General features: G+C 40.7%; 1 protein-coding gene across 3 annotated transcripts in view; it reads right to left on the bottom strand.

The window, feature by feature from the left end:
• The window catches only part of DPYD (dihydropyrimidine dehydrogenase), a 594,472-nt gene that overhangs the window by 522,061 nt on the left and 49,157 nt on the right, over nt 1-23,254 (bottom strand). For all 3 annotated transcript variants that reach the window (XM_075067810.1, XM_075067809.1, XM_075067811.1), the window contains one exon: nt 13,474-13,584. In XM_075067810.1, coding sequence (XP_074923911.1) covers nt 13,474-13,584 — 111 coding nt within the window. The remainder of the gene's footprint in view (nt 1-13,473; nt 13,585-23,254) is intronic.

The raw sequence follows: 23,254 nt of genomic DNA on the forward strand, positions 1-23,254 counted from the left end.
GCATTTTCCTCTCTGTTTAAGATTCAAGGAGTTTGAATCACAGTGATCTCCCAGGGTAACCCAGGGAGGGGAAGCCTGGGAGAGGCAACAGCGGGGGAAAGGGTTTATTTTCCTTGTGTTAAGATCCAGAGGATCTGGGTCTTGGGGTTCCCTGGGCAAGGTTTTGAAGGGACCAGGCACTGGAATTCCTGGTTGGTGGCAGCGCTACAAGTACTAAGCTGGTAATTGAGCTTAGGGGAATTCATTCTGGTACCCCATCTTTTAGACGCTAAGGTTCAGAGTGGGGAATTATACCATGACACCCCAGTTTAAAAAATAGATCAGTTGGTTATGCTATGTTTACACTACAGCCTATGTCAGTATAATTTATGTCACTCAGGGGTGCGAATGACCCCAGTTGACATAAATTACACCAAGATAAGCACTACGTCGACAGGAGAGCTTCTCCCACCAACATAGCTTCTGCCATTCGTGGAGGTTGTGTTATCACCGGATGCACTGAATCAGCACAGCTGTGCCACTGAAGCACTGTACATGTAGACATGCCCTTAGAAAAATTCATTGATAGCAACAGCACTTATGCAGCTCTACAACAAACAAATATCTGATTTTAGACGTTGATTTATCATGATCCGCTAGAGAGTTTGAAATTTATGCTTGACCTCATATTTTTTAAACAATATAAAGCATCTGATTCTAGCTCAAGAGAACAGATGCAAAACTCACAAAAGACTTGCTCCCCTCTCTGGCAGCAATGATGGAATCCTTGAAGACGACAATGGCAGCCTTTGGAATTTTCATGCTCTTTGGACGGGAATGGATGTGTGTGACGATGCGCAGACTCACCCCTGCAGTGCCTCCTGCTGGTCTCTCAGGGAATTAGCTCTGCCAGTCTTGGAGCGCCCTCTGCAGGCCGATATCCCACTGCCGCTTGGCCTCCATGTCCCTCCCTGGACTCCAGTGCCCCATTATCTGGGGTGCTTCCCCCTTGCAGTAACCCCTCAGTCTCAGGGTCTCCCCTCCCCAGGGAACCCCCACCCAATATCCCCACCTCGCCTCAGTCGTAGGCTACTGCCAGTCACCAACTAGCCCCCGCTCCCTGGGGCAAGCTGCAGTATGAGCCACTCATCACAGGCAAGAGGGGGGTTGGACCTGCTGCCTTTCAACCCAAGGGTAAGGCCTGGCCTACACTAGAAAATTATGTCAGTTTAACAATGTCACCTACGGTGTGAAAAATCCCCTGTGCAAAGAGCGCTGGGTTGACAGAAGAATTCTTCCATCAATCTACCTACTGCCTCTTGGGGCAGCGGAGTACCTATGCCGATGGGAGTGCCCCTCACATCGGCATAGGTAGCGTCTACACTGAAGCGCTACAACGGTGCAGCTGTGCCGCTGTAGCATTTCAAGTATAGACTAGCTGTAAGAATCACTGAAAGAAAAAAAAACTACATAATTCATCTAGAGAAAAATTTTGAAAGGAACTCCTGCAGAGAGGGAAAGGTGATCACCCACATGCACCAATCTCAAGTGCCCTGAAAATAGCATTATTACTTTGGATATTTTTATCTGAGGGTGGGGGTACAGGGCTAAGTCAGCAGCAAAGGAATGTGATGTTTCTGTCACAGTGGAAGGAGAAAAGTATGTGCAACATAATCTTTAAGAAACCACTTGACAACAGTAACATATTGCTAAATGAGGAATATCTTTTACTAGACCAACTTCTGTTGGTGAAATAGACAAGATTTTGAGCTGCACCGAGCTCTTCTTCAGGTCTGGGAAAGGTACTCAGGAGTGCCACAACTAAACACAAGGTGCAACAAATTGTTTAGTATAAGTCGTTAACATATATTCTGCAACAAGTCAAGGTGAAGTGGTCAATTAACACTGCTCCAGTCAAAGGACAAAAAAGGGAGGTTAGTGGGTTACTGAATGTTGTAATAACAAAGGCACTGAATTCATGGTTTAAGACCACTGTTTTTAGTGTCTTACAAAGCTATATGTTTAAGATCCCAGGCTCATCTTTTGAAGGGGTTGTGCAGGCTTCCTTGAGGATGAGGATTGAGAAGTCAGATATGAAGTGATTGTTTTGTGAAAAGCATTTGCCCATGGGTGATAGGATGTTTTTGTCTTTTATCATTTTTCTATGTGAGTTCATTTTAGAGCACAGTGATTGTCTAGTTTCGACCATACAGATTTTTGGGGCATTTACTGCACTGGATGAGGCAAATCACATGTGATATGCATGTGTAGAACCCATGGATCTTGAAAGGTGTTTTGTGGGGGAATTGATCATCATAGCACTGGGGATATGTCTGCAGATTTTCCATCTGTTATTGCTGGTGCTGCTTTGAGCTGGTGGATCATGGTTTGTGGAGAGTTTACTCCTGCTCCCGCTGAGTTTGGTGAGGTTGGGGGGTTGTTTGAAGGCCAGAAGAGGGGATTTCAAGAACGACTTCTTTCAGGAATTAAACACTGAAGGAGAGGTAGATGCTGCTGGTAGTAGAGCACACTGGAACACTGTTTATCAGCTGGCACAACACAACAGAGAAGCAGCATTCAGGTTGTAAAGCCAAGCACTCAAAATTTAGCCTGTGCAACCATATTCTGGCCCTCTTGTGCGTATGCATTATAGCTCGGGGAGGGATAGCTCAGTGGTTTGAGCATTGGCCTGCTAAACCCAGGCTTGTGAGCTCAATCCTTGAGGGGGCCATTATAGGGATCTGGGGCAAATATCTGTCTGGGGATTGGTCCTGCTTTGAGCAGGGAGTTGGACTAGATGACCTCCTGAGGTCCCTTCCAATCCTGATATTCTGTGATTCTAATATAGTCTCTAATTACGTGATTTACATGGCTGCATCACTAGTGCCAACAGTGCTACTGTCTCCATCTGCATCTGTATCCAGAGAACCTGACCATGGATGCCTCTACCCAGATCCTGGTGTGGATTTGAAAAGACTGTGTCCTGCATTTCCGACTCTCAGAAAGACAGGCCAGTGTGAAAAGTGTCTGCTGCTGGAATCTCAGGAAGCAGCAGGAGGAGGTGGCTACCTGGAGGAGCGTCCATGCACATGAGGAATTCATTGCGAGTATTCATATGGAGATGTCCAAGGCTGAGGAAGCTATCCAGCTGTCATACGCCTGGAGGATGATATGGCTCTGTCACAGGGAGGACCCACCAGTGATGAAAAACTGTAATGCTGCCCTGGCAAAAAGCCAGGAGTAACTGCCCCCAAAGGTGGAGGAGGAGAAGCCATGTACCCCTATGGCTGGGAGGGATCACAACCACCTCTTCCAGGAGGAAACATATGGTAGTGGTGATTGGTGACTCTCTTCTGAGGAGGACAGAGGCACCCATCTGTCAGCCTGACATGGTATCCTAGAAGGTATGCTGCCTGCCAGGGACTTGTATCCAAAACATTACAGAAGGACTGTTGAGGATTATCTGGCCCTCTGACTACTACCCCATGCTACTCATCCATGGGAGCACTAATGATTCTGTGAGGTATGACCCTGAGCAGATCAGAAGTTACTACAGGGCTCTGGGAGTAAGGATGAAGGCGCTGGGGGCACAGGTGGTATTCTCTTCAAGCCTTCCAGTCAAGAAAAGGAGCCTAGGTAGAGACAGATGCATCCTGGAGGTGAATATCTGGCAACTTTAATTCTGTCATTTCCTAACTTTTCAGTGCTTGACTTTGTAGCTTCCATAATGTTCTCTTAAGTCAGTTTGAGTGTGTGTAAACTTCTAGTCTTTTAAAAAAGCAAACTGAAAAAATGGAAAATTCCTCATGTGGCATCACATTGCCACATGTATTATCGGCAGGATCGGAACCTTTAGATCCACCACCTCTGCTACTTAACTTAATGGAATAAACAATACCAATAGCAGGTGATCATCCTCTACGTCAATCAGCATGAGAAAAATGGGAAACTTTGCCATCAGGTATCACAAATATTTGCTGACAGCAAAGGAACTGTGAAACTCAGGAATCTTAGGTTCCATTCCAGGCTCTGAAGGAGAGCATGCTCTAGTAGACTCAGAATCTACTGCCCACTCCCCCACAAGTCTGCTTCATCCCTACCAAGTTGTCTCTTCCCTGCCTCCTTGTCCCAGTCCAATTCTCCCCACCTAGTCAGTCCCAGTCCCCATTCCACAGACTTCTCACCTTAGCCTCAGTCTCTTTACCCCACCAGTTTCAGTTCCCACCCTCCTAGCTTCTCATCTTTCTCCTCCTCCTCAAGCCCAGACTCCAGTTCCCACTCCTGCCAAACCGACGACTGGGTCTTATCATGGAAAATGTTGGGCAACCTTAATAATAGGCAATGCCACTTGCGCAAGAAGCAGTCACCATTTCTTACCTCCAGCCAGTGACCACAAGCAAGCACTACTGTACACACACACTTCTGAAGAGTATTAAGACTTCAGCAGATACAACGAGGCAGCTACATGTTAGGTGTGAAGAATGGCTTAACCTTTGGTTCTCTCCATACCCTCTGATCTGATCAGCTCTAATAAAGGGATAATTATTAATCATGCTTTTATAAGACATAGGATTTGTTCATATGTCAGATGATGTACCTTGTCTTCATTTGATTTTTAATTATTTCTTTTGTGAATAGACATATGAGAACATTTGACCCAAACCGAAATCCCAGGTTGGGATAACACCAACTTTGTTAGAAAATAGGAAATACAGGCCTGCCTCTGAATTTTGTGGTTCACCTCACACTCTAAAATAGGAGAAACCCAATGTCAAATCTGAAGACTCCTGAATATTTTCATAGGAGGTTGGAGATAGTTTCAAAATCCAGATCAGGGTCATAGTAGGCCAGAAATTACCTTTGATTATTTAAAATATAAACAAGCCAAACTCCCACCCAAGAGAACTTTGTATTTCACCCTGTGCCAACAGTCAGCAAAAAAGTATCCAAAGTCTCAGACTGTTTCAGACTCCCTTGGGAGGTATTCATCACTGAATCAATATGAAGCAAAGGCCTGGAAAACTAAAAAGATAAAGCAAGGGGGGGTTATTCACCTGGATCTTTCAGAAGATGCTGGCAGACCTGCTTCAGTCTCTCAGAGTGTCTCTCTGCCTTGTGGGAAAAGGGGAATATATAATCTATGCCCTATTTCCCAGCATGGCTTGCCAGAAGCTACGACTATTAATATGGCACTCATGGCAGATTACATTCCTCAGCCTATGCAGCTCTCCTAATTCTCAGGGAGACTGGTTGGAACTGCCTGTAGCCAGCCTTACTAATAGCTCACTACTGCTTAGGGTAGGACAGACACTGCCACTGTTCCAGTGCCCTGCCGCTGTGTGTGTGGTCTGCATGAAGAGGGGCTCACAAGGGAAGGAAAAAGCTCTTTACACCCTCACACCGTTAGCACACACATTAAAAGAACCAGACACAATGTCACCATTAAGACATAATGTACTTAAGACTCTATAACAGAAGAGTTACATTAGGGAAAGGGCTAATCTGTAGCAGGCAGGCAGATTTCATAAGAGCTGACAAATTTTGATGATTATGTCTTAAGGACAAATTCCAACAACGATAAACAGAAGACAAGTGCTGTAACATGTATCTTATAGAAACAGCTGGGGTAAATCATTTTCATGTACAGAGATAATATAAGCCACAGTCACACTTAAATAAAATGTCTAGAAAACACAGTGTATGGTACCTATACAAAGAAATGCAAAGTAATTAGTGTGTCTGAAAAATGCATGAATTTGAATTTGCTAAATGATTAAACTGGTACATTTTAAAATCCCTATACTTAATTATTGATACTATGAGTAAAAGATAAGATCTCTTGACATTACTTTTCAACTCTTACTGATACTCAAAGTAATCCATGTTTTATTCATGTAAATAGTTTGTACATACAGTCAATCACTAGTAGAAAAAAACATTCTCAAATTCCCAAATCACATCAACAGAACCTAATTTAACATTTTCCACATTTGGGAATCAGAGTGTCTTATTTAAGGAAATCAGTCTGGTCATGATTCTAGGAAGCACAGCCTGAGCAGACATCAGTTACAAGAATCAGATGTCAAAGTGCTCCCTCTAATGTCCCTTAATCATCACACCGATTAGTGGCTGAATAGTGATGTGATTAAAAAGACTATTGCCATCTTATATCTATTCATACTATTAGCACTCTACGTATGTTCCACCGATTAGTATTTGAATAGGGTAGCGATTAGACAAACATCTGCTATTGTGTACCTTTTCAGAAAAGAACTAAACTTGCATATGTACACACACATACACACATAGAAGAACAAATAAATATTTAGGAAACGTGAACAATAGGTTTAAGTTGTAACGATAATTGAACTTATTTCCTTTAAGAAGTGCTCTCTGTTTTGCAATATTTAGGAATATTTTTATAAATATACTAAATGCTTCATTAATACAGCTTTGGAGCTGGTCAAATTATTCAATGCAAATAATTTGTTCAATAAGTTTCCTGTTCTCAAGTTATGTGTAAACTGACTGATATTTATTTTTAATTTGAACAATTTATCTTTCAGGCCATCAGTTATCTGTGAACAGTTTATTTAGATTATTCTCTAACTTTGATGTACAACTGGTCACCAAAGTAGCATATTTTTCCAGCTCCCATACTGGACAACAAATATTTAAAAGAGGAGAGAAACAGCATATAGCTGCAAATGGATAGTCTTTTCTACCCTTAATTCCATGTGTATATGGAAATTTGTACAAACAGCCGTCATTCCTCAAACATTTGTATTAATAAAAACTCATTTGTGCAAATTTTCACAAACAATTACAGAGAGACAAAGTGAAAAGCTGTTTGTCATTTGAACAAGTACTTATTAGTACTCAAATAGACATCACTACGTATATCATGTAATGTATTGCAAGTCTTGGCCCACAATACATTGTACAAACAGCCTTCGTTTGTACTTTAACATGTCACAGAATAAAAAACAATCAATCAGTTTATATTTCCGACACTTAGGAAGAGCAACAGAAAAATTAAATCAAATTGCTTTGCCCCAAAGTGATACCCTTGCAATAAATAGCTGCACTTAAAAACAGTTTGGCTATTAGAAGATGTTGATCAGGTTTAGTAAATGCAAGCACAAAGAAACAGTGCTACTACTGCCAGAAGTTCAGTTCAGACAAAGGCTATGGCAATTAACAACAATCCAATTTCCCCCTTCTTGCCTTTTTCTTTTGTTGAATTATGTCCAACTTTTCCATCTGAAGCAATTCCTAATATTGTTCTACAGGTACAGCAATAAAATGTATAAGCAGTTTCAAGCAGTGTTTGAGAATAAATGCTGAATTGATGGTTTCGACTATATCCTCTTTCTCATCAAAAACTCTCCTCAATATTCACAAGCCTCCTTCAGCCTGGGGCACAGAATGTCCTGTCCCAGTGAACTCAGATTTCTCCAGTGAGTAATAAATCATAAAAATAATATGTAGGGTCAAAAAAAGTTTTCGTGTACACCTGTGCACCTCTCTCAACCCAATAGGGTCCAACGGGTCTAAATGAGGACAAAATTTGGTTCATAGATATTGAAATGTGAAATGCCTCCTAATATACACCCAACAGAATAAAGTACGCACATCTGGTGCAGTGTTTACTCAAATAAGAAGCCTTTGTGGCAGGAAAATATGAGATACCCAGAGCAATCCTGTGAACAGAAATAGTCCCTCTATAGGGTCCACAGATCTCCAATTAGTGTCATAACTCATTTCCTTCCTAGGTTTTTGTCTACTGGTACTTCAAAGACAGTAACACAACCGAAACCTCAGCCTAAATTTCTTCCTTAAGTATGGCTTTTTTTAGAATAACTGCTAGGACTGCCTCTGTCCTCCCTCTGGCTCAAACAAACACTTCCCTTGTACATCCTGGTTGGAAATGATCAGTTCCATCTGCCAGCAAGACTCAGTATAACTACCTGAATCTTTAATACAGGTGTTTATCATCTAAATCTCAGGTGACTAAGCAAAAGAGCCCTGAATTCCTATACAAGATCTTAAGAGTCTAAAAGCTGTTTTATAAATACCAATGAATTCTTTCCCCTATAGTTTCTAGGGGACATTGACTGGCTTTCATCTACTGAGAGAGACAAATTTTAAACAACAGCCTGGTTGTCTGACATAATAAACAAGTCACAATATTCACTTAAAGCACAAGGAACCTTCTTTAAGGAGAATACATTTTAGCTTTTTCAGTGCTTGGATGGATATTAACATTTAGTTTCTACTTTCAGGGCAACCAAAAATGTCTCAGAGCAGACTAGGAGTTAAAATTTTGTTTGTGTGATTATTCTGAGGAAATATGTAAGTCTGCCATCTGGAAGTATTTTAGACATTACAAAGTCACTGTGTGCATGTCTCAGCAGATGCAGCTTTTGTTCACAGAGTTTTGAGGGCTGTTAATTTAATTAGTTCTGTATTTTCATACACCCATCCTTCCCCCAGTGGTAATTCTACCCAATCCCTATCAGTATAGCTTGATGAAAAACTGATGCTAAGGGCCAAAATTCTGACCCAATGTAAATACAAACAGAAGCAATTACCATGGACTTCAAAGAGAGTTAAATCTGCTTATAAACAGCTCAGAATTGGATCAATCACAGGATGACTATGAGCTACCAACGTGATGTTACTATGAAAAAGACAAATCAGAGCCTACGAATGTACTAGGAGAGGCATTTTCTGTGAGGCATTTTCTGTAGAGGTCTTCCCCTGTACAAGGCACTGGGAAAACCTCATCTGGAATGCTGTGTAAAATTCTGGTCACCCATGCTCACAAAAGATTAATTTAAACTGGAACAGGTGCAGAGAAGAGCTATTAGGATGATCAGAGCAATGGACGGCCTATCTTCGGAGAGGAAACTAAAAGAGCTTGGCTTGATTAGTCCAGCAAAAAAAGACGGCTGAAAGGAGTTACGATTCCTATTTATAAGTACATCAGGGGGTAAATACCAAGGAGGATGAAGAGCTATTTACACTAAAGGATAATTTTATCACATGAACAAATGGATATAAACTTGCCACCAACAAATGCAGGCTGGAAACTAGAAAAGGGTCTCTAACCATCAAAGGGGTTCTGGAACAGCCTCCCAAAAGGTGTAGTAGATGCAAACAATTTAATTAGTTTTAAGAGTAAGCTAGACAATTTTATGAGTGCAATTATACAACTGGGTTGCTTGTGGTACTAGGGGGCAGTGTTCAACAGCCGTAAATCTCACGCTCAGTTTCTGCCATATATACCTAAAACTCATACTTCAGGATGTCAGTGAGCCGCTGGCTGGGGTGAGGAAGGGATTTTTTATCCCTTCCCATTATATCCTGGGACAGAGGGCTTTTTTGTTTTGTTTTGTTTTTAAATCTCCTTCCTCTGAAGGGTCAGGGATAGGCATGGCTAGAGATGCAACATTGGGCAGCATGGGCCTGGTCTGAGATGGCACCAAACATTCTCTCTTTCAGGTGCTTGGCTGGCAGATTCTTACTCTCATGGTGGCCATCAGTTAGGCCTTGAGCATATGTGAGGTTGGGATGGCATTTTTTCCCAGATCAGATTGGCAGTGATCTTGGAGTTTTATTACCTTTCTCTGCATAAGAAAATAAGAACAGCCCTAATGGGTCAGACCAAAGGTCTGTCTAGCTCAGTATCCTGTCTTCCAACAATGGCCAATACCAAGTACACAAGGGGGAATGAAAAAAACCGGTAATCATCAAGTGATCCATTCCATCGTCCATTCCTAGCTTCTGGCAAACAGAAGCTAGGGACATCATCCCTGCCCATCCTGTCTAATAGCTATTGATGGACCTATCCTCCATTAATTTATCTAGTTCTTTTTTGATCCCTGTTATAGATGGCCTTCACAACATCCTCTGGCAAGGAGTTGCACAGGCTGGTTGTGCGTTGTATGAAAAAATACTTCCTTTTGTTTGTTTTAAACCTACTGCCTATTAATTTCATTTGGTAGCCCCTTGTTCTTGTGTTATGAGAAGGAGTAAATAACACTTCCTTATTTACTTTTGCCATACTAGTCATGATTTTATAGACCTCTAGCATATCCCCCCTTACTCATTGCTCTCCCAAGCTGAAAAGTTTCAGTCTTATTAATCTCTCCCTATATGGCAGCTGTTCCATACCCCTAATAATTTTTGTTGCCCTCTTCTGAACCTTTTCCAAGTCCTATATATCTTTTTTGAAATGGTGTGACCACATCTGCAGGCAGCATTCAAGATGTGGGCATACCATGGATTTATATAGAGGCAATGTGATATTTTCTGTCTTATTATCTATCCCTTTCTTAATTATTCCTAACATTCTGTTCACTTATTTGACTGTTGCTGCACGCTGAGTGGATGTTTTCAGAAAACTGTCCACAGTGGTTGACTCCAAGATCTCTTTCTTGAGTGGTAACATAGCATAATTTAAGAACACCATCAGTTTATAATTACGTATAGCTTGGGATTATGCTTTTCACAATGTGCGATTTATCTTTGCCATTTATCAACATTGAATTTTCATCTGCGCATTTTGTTGCCCGGTCATACCAGTTTTGAAGAGAGATCATATTTGTATCTCTTCACAGTCTGACTGGGACTAAACTATCTTGAGTAGGTTTTGTATCATTCTTGACAAATCATTGCCACCATCACATCCTTTCCCCTCTTTTTTCCAGATCATTTATGAATACATTGAATAGGACTGGTCCCAGTACAGACCCATGGGGGACATCACTATTTACCTCTTTCCATTCTGAAAACTGACCACTTATTCCTACCCTTTGTTTCCTATCTTTTAACTAGTTACCAGTCCATGAGGGAATCTCCCCTCTCATCTCATGACTGCTTACTTTGCTTAAGAGCCTTTGGTGAGGGATCTTGTCAAAGGCTTTCTAAAAATCTAAATATACTATGTCCACTGGATCCCCCTTGTCCTCATGCTTGTAGACCCCCTCAAAGAACTGTAATAGATTGGTGAGGCATGATTTCCCTTTACAAAAACCATGTTGACTCTTCCCCAACAAATTATGTTCATCTATGTGTCTGACAATTTTGTTCTTGACTATAGTTTCAACCAGTTTGCCTGGTACTGAAATCAGGCTTACTAGCCTGTAATTGCTGGGGTGACCTCTAGAGCCCTTTTTAAAAATTGGCATCACATTAGTTATTCTCCAGTCATTTGGTAAAGAAGCTGATTTAAATGATAGGTTACAGACGACAGTTAGTAGTCCTCTAATTTCACATTTGAGTTCCTTCAGAACTCTTGGGTGAATACCATCTGGTCCTGGTGACTTATTACTGTTTAGTTTATGTATTTGTTCCAAGACATTCTCCAATGACACCTCAATCTGGGACAGTTCCTCAGATCTGTCACCTAAAAAGAATGGTTCACGTTTGGGAATCTCCTTCACATCCTCAACTGTGAAGACCGATGCAAATAATTCATTTAGTTGCTCCACAATGGCCTTATCATCCTTGAGTGCTCCTTTAGCATCCTGACCTTTCAGCGGCCCCACTGGTTGTTTAGCAGGCTTTCTGCTTCTGATGTACTTTTATTTGCTATTACTTTTTGAGTCTTTGACTAGCTGTTCTTCTAATTCTTTTTTGGCCTTCCTAATTGTATTTTTACACATTTGGGTCACTTGCCTGGATTATCTGGGTAATCTCACTTAATCATTTTCCTGTCACTGGGGAAGGCTCGAGCACTAGGGCACTTTGGTCCCTTCTATTCTTTGCCTGTGGCACATAATAGTCTAGTCTCCTGTGGGTTGTATTACATTTTGATTGTTGAGTTTACCATGTGAGTGCCGGGCAGTGGTGGTGGCCTGTAATACACAGGAGTTCAGACTAGATGATCTAGTGGCTCCTTCTGGCCTTAAGCTCTTTGATTGAGAAATTTACCTGCAAACAGCTTGCTATGCAACCAGTTCCCATCCCTCCTAATGTTTGTTTACAATAGCTTCCTTACATTAAGAAGGTTAAAAGAGGGTTAAACAGTTCTCTACTCTTTGATTTATATTAACCAGAGCTATAAATGGTGATCTGGAGAGTCCAGAAAGGCAGAAACATTTCCATTGAGTTTTTCCATTTTACTAACTCCACCCATTTAAGTGTTTACCAGATCATGTTTTGTTTGCTTGCTTGGGGTGGGGGGCTTTTTGAAGCAAGAGGGAATGTATAGGGGGGTTGTTTGTTTTTTAATACAGTTACACAATGCTGTGACAGGGAAAAATGTTTAACAAAGTTTTAAAATGGGGACTATTTTCTGGATAGAAATGCAAAACTCCCTTCAAATTTTGTACTGGCCTTTTAAAATTTTGCCCCATTTATGGACTAAAAATAGGAATTTTTAGCTGATAGCCACACAGTATAATTACTGCATATTACCATGCAAGTCCATTTTTAAAATATGAGTTATAACTGTTTATAACTAAGGCTTTGATCACAAAATGAGCAACTTGTGGGCAGACTCTTGTACCTGTACAGAGTCCCATTGAACACAAAGGGTCTTCACACAGGAGCAGCACCTTCCCCAACCCCAGAAGTCAGGGATTATGTAAAAGATTCAGCTAGAACCCTGAAAAAATGAAAAGTTACATGATGTCTAAGATTCTGTTTCAACTTCAATCACCTACCAAGATCCACAAATGCATCCTGGGGTTGATAATGTTTACACATCCCTATAAGTTTAAGAGCATCAGGAACTTTGAGTGCATACTAGAGATACACTTGCCAAGGGAAGGAGGAAGAAGCAGGAAAGTGGGACATTTGCTTTAGAAATTTCACTCCTATCAATGAAAGAGGACCTAAATACAGCAGGTATTTCTAAAATGTGGTGGAATCCGGAAAAAAACTCATACAATTGGATATCATAATAGAGACTACACTCAACAGAATATATAGCAAGGCTAAATATTAGTTCATGGGGTGGAAGTGTAATACTCTACCTAAAAAATCCATAAAACCTAATGAGATAAGTCATCTGAGTTGAGAGGACTATCCTGCACAATCTGGACAGAGACAGCACAAATATGTGACAGGCATCCTTGATCAGCTGAGAAATCAAACAGGCAACCATTAATAAAACAAAATGGAAGACATAACAACTACTATCATATAAAACCGGTCAAATATCATATTGAAACAAAGAACATACCTAGATCAATAAAGGCAGTGTCTAAAATAGCAGGGATGTCCAAGAATTCAGAAAGTTTATAATGAAAAATCCTATTTCATGCAAAGAGAGAAAGGCATAATTTAAAATCTGGGGCCAGATTCTGATCTCATTTCCACTAGAGTAAATCACTGAAGTCAGTGCACTTACCCTCAATTTCTAGAGGTGTAATCGTATGGCTGCTTAACTATGTGGGAAATGTAACTCTGAATTTTCTGACTTTTTTCCAACCTTAACAATGAATTAACATTTTCCAGATCTATCATAAGTACAGTACTTACTGAACTGCTCTTATCAGCATTCCTTTTCCAATGTTTCTTGTCTTGTTTCTTTACTGCACTTGAACAAAGAGTTGCATGAGTTTGCATACGGGGATTTAAACCCAGAAGGTTCTGTAGAAAGAGAAAAGAATATTTTAAAATTCAGATAAAAAGCTCAAAAACCTAATAAAATCTAAAAAAATGAACAGTGCTCAACTGATCCCACCACACTAAAGCACAAATGAATGTTTTACAATGTTAAAAAACAGACAATAAAAAACAGGACTCAACAATAGATCAACTTCAAATGAATTTGTTTAGATTCTTTCCTGTTCCAGTTTATACATTCTAGATTTTGAGTATTTGAGGAACTGATACATTTAAATTAAAAAAACAAAAAAACAGAACGACATCTAGTGGCAGTTCCAATCTGAATTTGTTATAAATTCTATTGCTGTATGCGTCTTACCTACCGCATATACGTACACCACGTAATTCTTTTTCATTATATTGCTCTAGGTAAAACCCTACATTTTGAAATTAATGACCACACTGTGGCCACGTCTAGACTACGCGCCAGATCAGCGCGTTAAAATCGATTGCTTGGGGATCGAAATATCGCGTCTGGTCTGGACACGATATCTCGATCCCAGAGCGTACTTAGATCGATTCCGGAACTCCAGCTAGACGACCGGACTTCCGGATTCGACACAGCGAGCCGCGCGGATCGATCCCGCGCGGTGAAGACGGGTGAGTAAATCGATTTTAGATATTCGATTTCAGCTACGCTATTCTCATAGCTGAAATTGCATATCTAAAATCGATTTAATCTCATAGTGTAGACCTGGCCTGTGTTGCTTATCGTTTCTAATCCCTAGGAACATGCTTGTATGTCCTAGTGAGAAGCTATACAATGTAAATTAATTCCTTTTCTCTCAATAGGATTTTCTGTAGTATAGTACAAATAAATGTTTGGAACATAGAAATAAAAGTCTTCACTGATCACTTCAAGACTGTGCTCAAAATCAGACAAAGACAGACAATTAATTTAGTCCCAGTTCTTCCAGTGACAAGGGTTAATATTAGGGCTCTTAAGCGATTTAAAAAATTAATTGTGATTCATCGCACTGTTAAACAATAATAGAATTCCATTTATTTAAATATTTTTGGATGTTTTCTGCATTTTCAAATATATTGATTTCAGTTACATCACAGGCCACTACGTGTACAGTGCTCACTTATTTTTATTACAAATATTTGTGCTATAAAAACAAAAGAAATAGTATTTTTCAACTAACCTCATACAAGTACTATAGTGCAATCTTTTTATCATGAAAGTTGAATTTACAATGTAGAATTATGTATAAAACATAACTACATGCAAAAATAAAACAATGTAAAACGTTAGAGCCTACAAGTCCACTCAGTCCTATGTCTTGTTCAGTTAGTCACTCAGACAAACAAGTCTGTTTACATTTGCAGGAAATAACTCTGCCTGCTTCTTATTTACAATGTCACCTGAAAGTAAGAACAGGTGTTCACATGGTACTGTTGTAGCCAGTGCCACAAGATATTTCTGGGCTAGAAGCGTTAAAGATTCGTATGTCCCTTCATGCTTCAACCACCATTCCAAAAGAAATGCATCCATCCTGATAATGAGTTCTGCTCAATTATGATCCAAAGCAGTGCCGACTGATACATGTTCACTTTCATCCTCTGAGTCAGCTGCCACCAACACAAGGTTGAGTTTCTTTTTTGGTGGTTCGGGTTCTCTAGTTTCCACATCGGAGTGCTGCTCTTTTAAGACTTCTAAAAGCAAGCTCTACACCTCATCCCTCTCAGATTTTGGAAGGCACTTCAGATTCTTAAACCTTAGGTTGAGTGCTATAGCTATCTTTAGAAATCTCACATTGGTACCTTATTTGCAGTTTGTCAAATTTGCAGTGAAAGTGTTCTTAAAACAAACAACATACTGGATCATCATCCGAGACTGCTATAACATGAAATACATAGCAGAATGAGGGTAAACAGAGCAGAAGACATACTATTCTCCCCTAAGGAGTTCAGTCACAAATTTAATTAACACATTATTTTTTTAACGAGCGTCATCAGCATGGAAGCATGTCCTCTGGAATGGTGGCCGAAGCATGAAGGTGCATACGAATGTTTAGCATATCTGGCATGTAAATACCTTGCAGTGCTGGCTACAAAAGTACCATGCAAATTCCTATTCTCACTTTCAGGTGACATTGTAAATAAGAAGCTGGCAGCATTATTTTCCATAAAACGTAAAAAAAAAAAAAAATTGTTTGTCTTACTGATTGGCTGAACAAGAAGTAGGACTGAGTGGACTTGTAGGCTCTACAGTTGTACATTGTTTTCTTTTTGAGTGCGGTTAGGTAGCAAAAATAACTACATTTGTAAATTGCACTTTCACGATACAGAGATTGCATTACAGTATTGTTATGAGGTTAATTGAAAAATACTGTTTATTTTGTTTATCATTTTTACAGTACAAATATTTGTAATAAAAATAATAAAGTGAGCACTGTATACTTTGTATTCTGCATTGTAATTGAAATTAATATATTTGAAAATGTAGAAAAACATCCAAAAATATTTAATACATTTCAATTGGTATTCTATTGTTTAACAGTGTGATTAAAATTATTAATTTTTTGAGTTAAATCGTGTGAGTTAACTACAATTAACTAACAGCCCTAGTTAATATACCTGTGAATTTCATAAACTTTAGTCAATAGGTCCCTTATACCCCTACCTATGGTTACATTCCTCACATTTTAAAAATAAAGCAACTGAAAGGTTATTTCTGGTAGAGTTGACAATTGATCCAAGTCTAATCCAGTAAGCCACACTATCTTTCAGAATGCCAAATTTACATTCTTGACTGTCCTTTTGATAACCATTCTCTAACTACTAGATCATACTTCCCTCCTAGAGCATGACAGGCCAGTATGTGGATTCCTAATACTACTCTAGCACATAGTTAGACACACTTTGCAAATAGGTGACATATGTCCTCCACTAGTGGCTGAACCACATAAAGGATAAGAGTACACTAGTGTTATCAGTTAGCCCTTTACTTCAATTTGTTAACATCGATGGTGTGCATTTGAAGGACCCAGATACAAACCCTACTTATGACCCCGGTGGACAATATTGCTGGTTGCATCCACTGGAATTTTAGTTTTTTCCAGTTTTCCTTTACAAAAAAAGCACACACACAAACGCAACTCCAACTCCATACTTCTCCATCATAGGAAATGAGATGTGTGCATTTTTGTAGTGTACATGTTGAAGATGTGTGCGGCTCTTAGAGTGAAAGTGGTGAATGTGATACAAGGAGGAGGGGGGTGTCACAGAGACTCTGATAAGGCATTTCCTTGTTGTTAGGGGTTATATGGATGGATGATCCCTTCAGGAAGGCTTTTTCTGTTAAGGATTGTTCAGGTGGATTTTTTCCCTCTTTCTTAATATGAAGTTGGGTGCAGTGGCATGCACCTGTAATCCCAGCTACTTGGGAGGCTGAGGCTGGCGGATCACTGAGGAGGGCTGCAGTGCATTATGCCAATCGGTTGTCCAGTGCCACTGAGAGCCTGGCCAGCAAGTGGCTGAAGGACTGGCTAGAACATCACAAATGATGTGTTCTGATTGGCACTTTCTCAGTGAGGATTGATTGACTGATCAATCAAGGTGTTCTTAATATGAAAATCTCATATACTAATTAAATGAATGTTGCATGTTTAATCTAGAATCTGACTATTAATTTACTCAAAAAAATGTAAGATCATTACCTAATTAAAAAGCCTTGCTGCAAACTGATATACACAAGCAATTATAGCAATTCCTTTCTTTTTTAAAAAAATTACAGAGAGGTAAAGACGAGGGGGTCAATTTTCAAAAGTATCTAAGCGAGTTGGGAGCCTAAACCTAATTTTCAAATGTGACACTGAAACCTAAATCCCACTGACTTTCAATAAGTCACTCTAAAAGCCTAAATCACTCACATACTTTTTAAAATGTTACCTCATATCTTTTACAGTTGTGTAACACAGTATTCTTAGCTATGAATATTACAATTATCTCAGCAGGCTCTGAAATAAGTTACACATTTCTAGTAATATACTGTAACAGATGTACTCCTTTGGGTACGGATCCATTGGTTTAAAACTTGGAACAAACAGTGAGGTAAACCAACAAAGAAAGAATCTGCATATGCATATGATCTTCATTGCCCATCACACACAGGAAAAGTCTCAGAAGCAAAATCAGGATCTGTACATTGCCTTCATCGATTTGACAAAGGCCTTCAGCTCTGTCAATTGTGAAGCCCTGTGGAAGGTGCTGGCCAGATTTGACTGCCCTCCAAAATTTATTAAGTTCCAAAGGCTTCTTCATGATCAGATGACTGCCACCGTTCTCTGTAATGGCCTGGAGATGGACCCCTTTTGAGGTTAAGCAAGGATGCATTATTGCCCCAACCCGATTCTCCATCTATTTAGCAGTCATTTTGGTCCTTGTTAAAGACCAATGGAGTTGACATCCAATTCAGAATGGGTGGGCAGCTTTTTAATCTTCAATGTCTCTGCTCGAAGTCCTTAGGGCATCCATTACTGATCTTCAGTATGCTGATAAATGTACCATCCTCACACACACTGAGAATGACCTTCAGTCCACACTGGATTTTTTGGCACAAACGTAATAAAGTCTAGGACTCTCACTCAATATTGAGAAGACTAAAGTGCTCCATCAGCCTGCTTCAAGCATTCCACATGACCCACAACAAATCACCATCGAGGGACAGACTATGTAGACAGTTGAGCACTTCGGCTACCTCAGTAGCCAACTCTCTCAAAATGCAAAAGTTTACAGTGAGATCCAGCACAGGATCAGGTGCACAGGTGCTTCCGTTGGAAAATTGCTTTCCCAGATATTTTCACAGACTATGACCTACAGCAGGACACCAAATCCAGGCCTATGAAACAAATGTTATTCCTACACTCCTTTATGGATGTGAAATCTGGGTGACCTATCAACAGCACATCAAGAGTCTGGAGAGTTCCACCAATGATGCCTCCAGAAGATCCTTTGCATCAAGTGGGAAGATCGTGGCACTAATGCCAGCATCCTCACTGAAGCCAGTGTCACCACCATTGAAGCAATGATCATCATGCACGAACTCCCCTGGGCTGGACATTGTGGGCAGATGCCAGACTCTTGCCTTTCAAAACAAGTCCTCTACTCTCAGAGATCCCATGGTGGTCAGAGGAAACACTACAAAGACACACTGAACACGTATCTCAAGAAAACCGATGTAGACATCAATGTCTACCTCAGTGGCACCATATCCTCCATCAGGCAGTGATCTACTTCGAGAAGAAGCTGTGCCTTGCCCTCAAAGCCGAAAAGAGAGAAAGAAGGAAGGAAAAAAGAAATAATTGTCTCCCAGCAGGCAGCTGACCTGCCAGGAAATATCTGTACATACTGTGGGTGCATCTGCGGTTCCAGGATTGGACTCCTGAGTCATCTCAGGACCCATATGTAACTCTGTGGTAGAGATTATCCTCGAATTCAGGGACTGCCAATGATGGTGGTGGATTAATGAACAGAACAGCTCCATGGTGCCATTTCTGACTTCCTTTAAAATTCACTTATGGGGGAGATGGCAGGAGGAGAGGCGACCACTAACAATAATCCATGTCAGTGACTTGCTTGTTAGTGTCTTGCTTGTGCAAGGTCAGTGCTTTACAAAGGCTAGATCATTATACTATGTGAAGGATATTAGTTGGGTTCCTTGAGATCTTTTCTACTTGGTTTCCCAAGAACTCAGTTCAGCTCCAGTCTTATCACTTTGATTTTTTTTTAATTTGGCATATAGCAAAGCTATGCTGAGTTGAGGAGACTCAAGAGTATGGGGGGTGGGTACAGGGCATATCACACATTTAAAGTTACACAGCAAACCTAAAAAAAAATAAAATGTTAAACTTTGTTAGAAGTATTGAGACACCAGAAGGGTTAACCAACAAAGTTAAGACTGAAAGGAGACACTGCCTGAAAGAGTGACTGTCTTAGCTTTTCAATTTTGAAGGAAAGATTTGGATGGATTTTTAGTAGAATTTAAAAAAAAATATTTTACAGATACTTTTTACATTTTAAAAAAATATTTTGTTTTTAATTTTGCTGTTTTTTTGCTATGTTGTAAACAGTTTATACAAGAGACCAAATAAATATTTTAAACTTGCTTAGCTTAGCCTTGCCAGCTGAGCCTTTGATTTTTTCAATATGGTTTTATATTTCTGAAATTCTCCTTTTGTAAATTGCAAGTTTGAGCAGATGACACATTTGAGTTGCTTACATTTCTAAATTGCATTTTTTTATTTTTATGTACATTTTAAGTAAGTTTTGGTTTTGTGTGTGTTTGTTTTTTAATACAGGCAAGATAATATTTTTGGCCTGGGCTCTAATAATTGCTGTATTTTCACAATGTTTTGTTCTATTGCTGTTTTTATTTTATTTTTGTATTTTAATTATTTGAGATTTCAGTAAACTTACTGTTACACGTAACTTTTTTTTTGACAGGCAGTTTTAACTGCTGTGTTATTTATTTTTAAACTTAGCACTATAATTTATTTATTAATGTTTAAGCAGCAAAGAATCCTGTGGCACCTTATAGACTAACAGACGTTTTGGAGCATGAGCTTTCGTGGGTGAATACCCACTTCGTCAGATGCACGTAGTGGAAATTTCCAGGGGCAGGTATATTATTGCGCAGTTGCGAGAGATAATGGAGTTAGTTCATCAGGGAGGTGAGGTCCTGTTCTTGAGGTGAGGTGGACACAGGAGGAGAAACTGGTTTGTAGGTGGCAGCCTTCACAGTCTTTGTTTAATCTGAGCTGATTGGTCATTGTGCAGATGAACTGAAGCTCAGCAGGTTTCTCTCTGAAGTTGGTCCTGAAGTTTTTTTTGTGCAGGATGGCACCTTAGGCTGCTATAGTGTGGCAGAGAGGTGAAGTGTTCTCCTACGGTTTTTGTAATTGCCATTTCTAATATCTGGTTTGTGTCCATTTATCCTTTTCTGGTCGAGCTGTCCGTTTGGCCGGTGTACATAGCAGAGGGCTTGCTGGCTTGATGGCGTATTATTGTGGATGCAGGTGAACGACTGATGATTGGTGTGGCTGATCTGTTACGGCTTGTGGGGATTGGGCCGATGGTGTTTCGTTGGTGTAGTATGTGGCGCTGGATCGAGGTTTGTTGCATGGTTGGGTTCCTGAGCTAGGTTTTATGGTGCAGTGTGCAGTTATGGTGAGATATGTTTCAGGCTGACTGTGGGCAGGACTGGCCTGCCACCCAAGGCCTGTGAAGTGTAGGATCATTGTCCAGGATGGGTTGTAGATCCTTATGATGCATTGGAGGGGTTTTAGCTGGGGACTGTATGTGATGGGCCGTGGCGTTCCTATTGGTTTCTTTCTTGGGTTTGTCTTGCAGTAGGAGGCTTCTGGGTACATGTCTGGTCTGTTGATCTGTTTCCTTATATTCCTCATGTGGGTTTGTGTTTTTGGAATGTCTGGTGGAGATTTTTGTAGTGTTGTCTCTGTCTGAGGGGTTAGAGCAGTCTCGGGTACCTCAGTGCTTGCTGCAGACACAATAGATGTGATGTGCCGGATGGAGCTGAGCATGAAGGTTGGCATAGCTTCAGTGGTTTTCAGTATAGGGTGGTGTTAATGTGACCATCACTTATTTTGTACCGTAGTGTCTAGGAAGTGACTCCGTGTAGTTGGGCAGGCTGAGGTTGTGTGGGGTGGAAGCGTGTTGAAACGTCGTTGGATTTTTCCAGGGTCTCCTTCCCTGGGTCAGTGATGAGATGTCACGATGTGGGTAGGTAGAGAGGGCGTGAGTGGCGGGGGCTGAGGAAGTGTTGTGTCCAGGTCGGCCTAAATATGGCATATTGTGGCCATGCGGGTGCCCATCGTGGTCCACTGATCTGGAATACAATTGTCATCAATTTGAATAGTTGTGTGTGGGATAAAGGCACAGATCTCGCAGCCAGTTGTGCTGTGGCATCTCAGGGTACTGTTCGCGACAGCTTGATATCCATCTGTGTATGGGATGTTTGTGCAGAAGTCTCTACATCCATTGTGGCTAGGATGGTGTTTTCTGGAAGGTCACCAATTGCATTGTAGTTTCCTGGATTCGTGGTGTACGGAGATAGCTGGGATGCGGTGGATGGGTCTGAGTAGCGGTCCACATATCCAGACAGTCCTTCAGTGGAGGTGCCTGCCCGGATGAGATGGGGGTCCAGGATTCCGGTTTGTGATCTTGGGTAGTAGACAGAATAAGCCTGGTAGGGGCTCTAGGGTATGTTGATTGTCCGGGTTAGTGTAGGGAGTTCTCTGAGTAGATGGTGCAGTTTCTGTATATTCCTCAGTGGGATCTGAGCGAAGTGGCTATAGAATTTGGTATTGGGAGTTGGTCTGGCGCCTCCTTTTGGTAGTCGACCTGTTCATTGATGCCAACAGGACTCCTTTATCAGCCTCTTTGTGATTATGTCAGGGTGGTTTCTGAGGTGTGGATGGCATTGCGTTCGCGACGACTTGGTTTGAGAAGCGATGTTGGTTTTTCCAATATTTCTGCCTGTGCCGTTGGCGGCAAGATTCAATGGTATAGGTCCAGCACTGTCATTTCGACCTAGGAGGGTCATGTGGGTGTTCTTCTTCTTGTGCTTGTTGAGGGTAGCTGTGAATCAGTGCGCTGTTCTGTTGTCCTGAAAGTTATTCTTTGAGGCGGAGGCGCGAAGTAGGGTTCCAGATCGCCGCGACTGTTTCATGTTGTGGGGGTAGAGGCAGAAGGCGTCCTGATAGGACGACTTTTTCTGGGCTGTGTGTGTTAGTTTGGTAGATTGATTGCTGGGTGGGTTGGGCGGTCCGGTTGGGCCCTTGTGCGGGAGAAGTTTAAAGCTTCAGTCCTTTTTCTTTGTAGGAGAGGTAGGTGAGTATGTAGTCTCTGTCTTATTTTGTGAATCCATGTTGTTACGGAAGTTTGTTTTATGAGGGGCTCCGGTTGGAGGTCTGGTTTTGATGTTTTCCTGTTTGTTGTATGGATGTGTCAGGTGTCTTCCGTTTCTCTTGTGATTTATGGATGATCTCTCCTGTGTCTGTTTTTTGTGAGTATGGGACAGAGTGGTTTTTTACCTTTGAGGGGGGGGGTTTTTTCCCTTTTGGTCTGATGTCCATCCGTTGCATTGAATAGGAAGATGATATCTGTCTGTATTTGTGCAAGTTTCTTCATGAGGTTGATGGATACTTATTAATGTTTGTGCACACACATGCACCTAGGTTATATCCCTACTAGTACATATGGAAGCAGGTAAGCCATGTAGAAATCTCTGTTTTTAAAGTGATTTTAACTAAACTGTTCATAGTTAATCTAAATTAGATTGCTGCAAAGATGAGAACAGCCAACACAATTGATTATAGACACATTATTTGGGAAGGGCCCATTTTTCTGAATGGCTGTGAATGCTTTCAGAGGAAAAAGATAGCGGTGGTATTTGTCACCATTTGACCTCCCCGTTGCATAATTTGTTTGATTACGAAGGATCTCATGGGCATGGCTACACTGAATTTTACTACCATAACTAGGTTTTATTCTTCAGCTCAGCATTTTTTTTAAACCTTTCACTGTTCTTTAACACTTTATTACTTTTACTACCACTATTTAGTCTCCTCCAAGCGCCATCATGTTAATTTATATAAGCTTCTTTTAACTGTACATTAATTTTTAC

The sequence above is a fragment of the Chelonoidis abingdonii genome, chromosome 7 (genome assembly GCF_003597395.2).
Source record: "Chelonoidis abingdonii isolate Lonesome George chromosome 7, CheloAbing_2.0, whole genome shotgun sequence".
NCBI classification, from domain to species: Eukaryota; Metazoa; Chordata; order Testudines; family Testudinidae; genus Chelonoidis; species Chelonoidis abingdonii.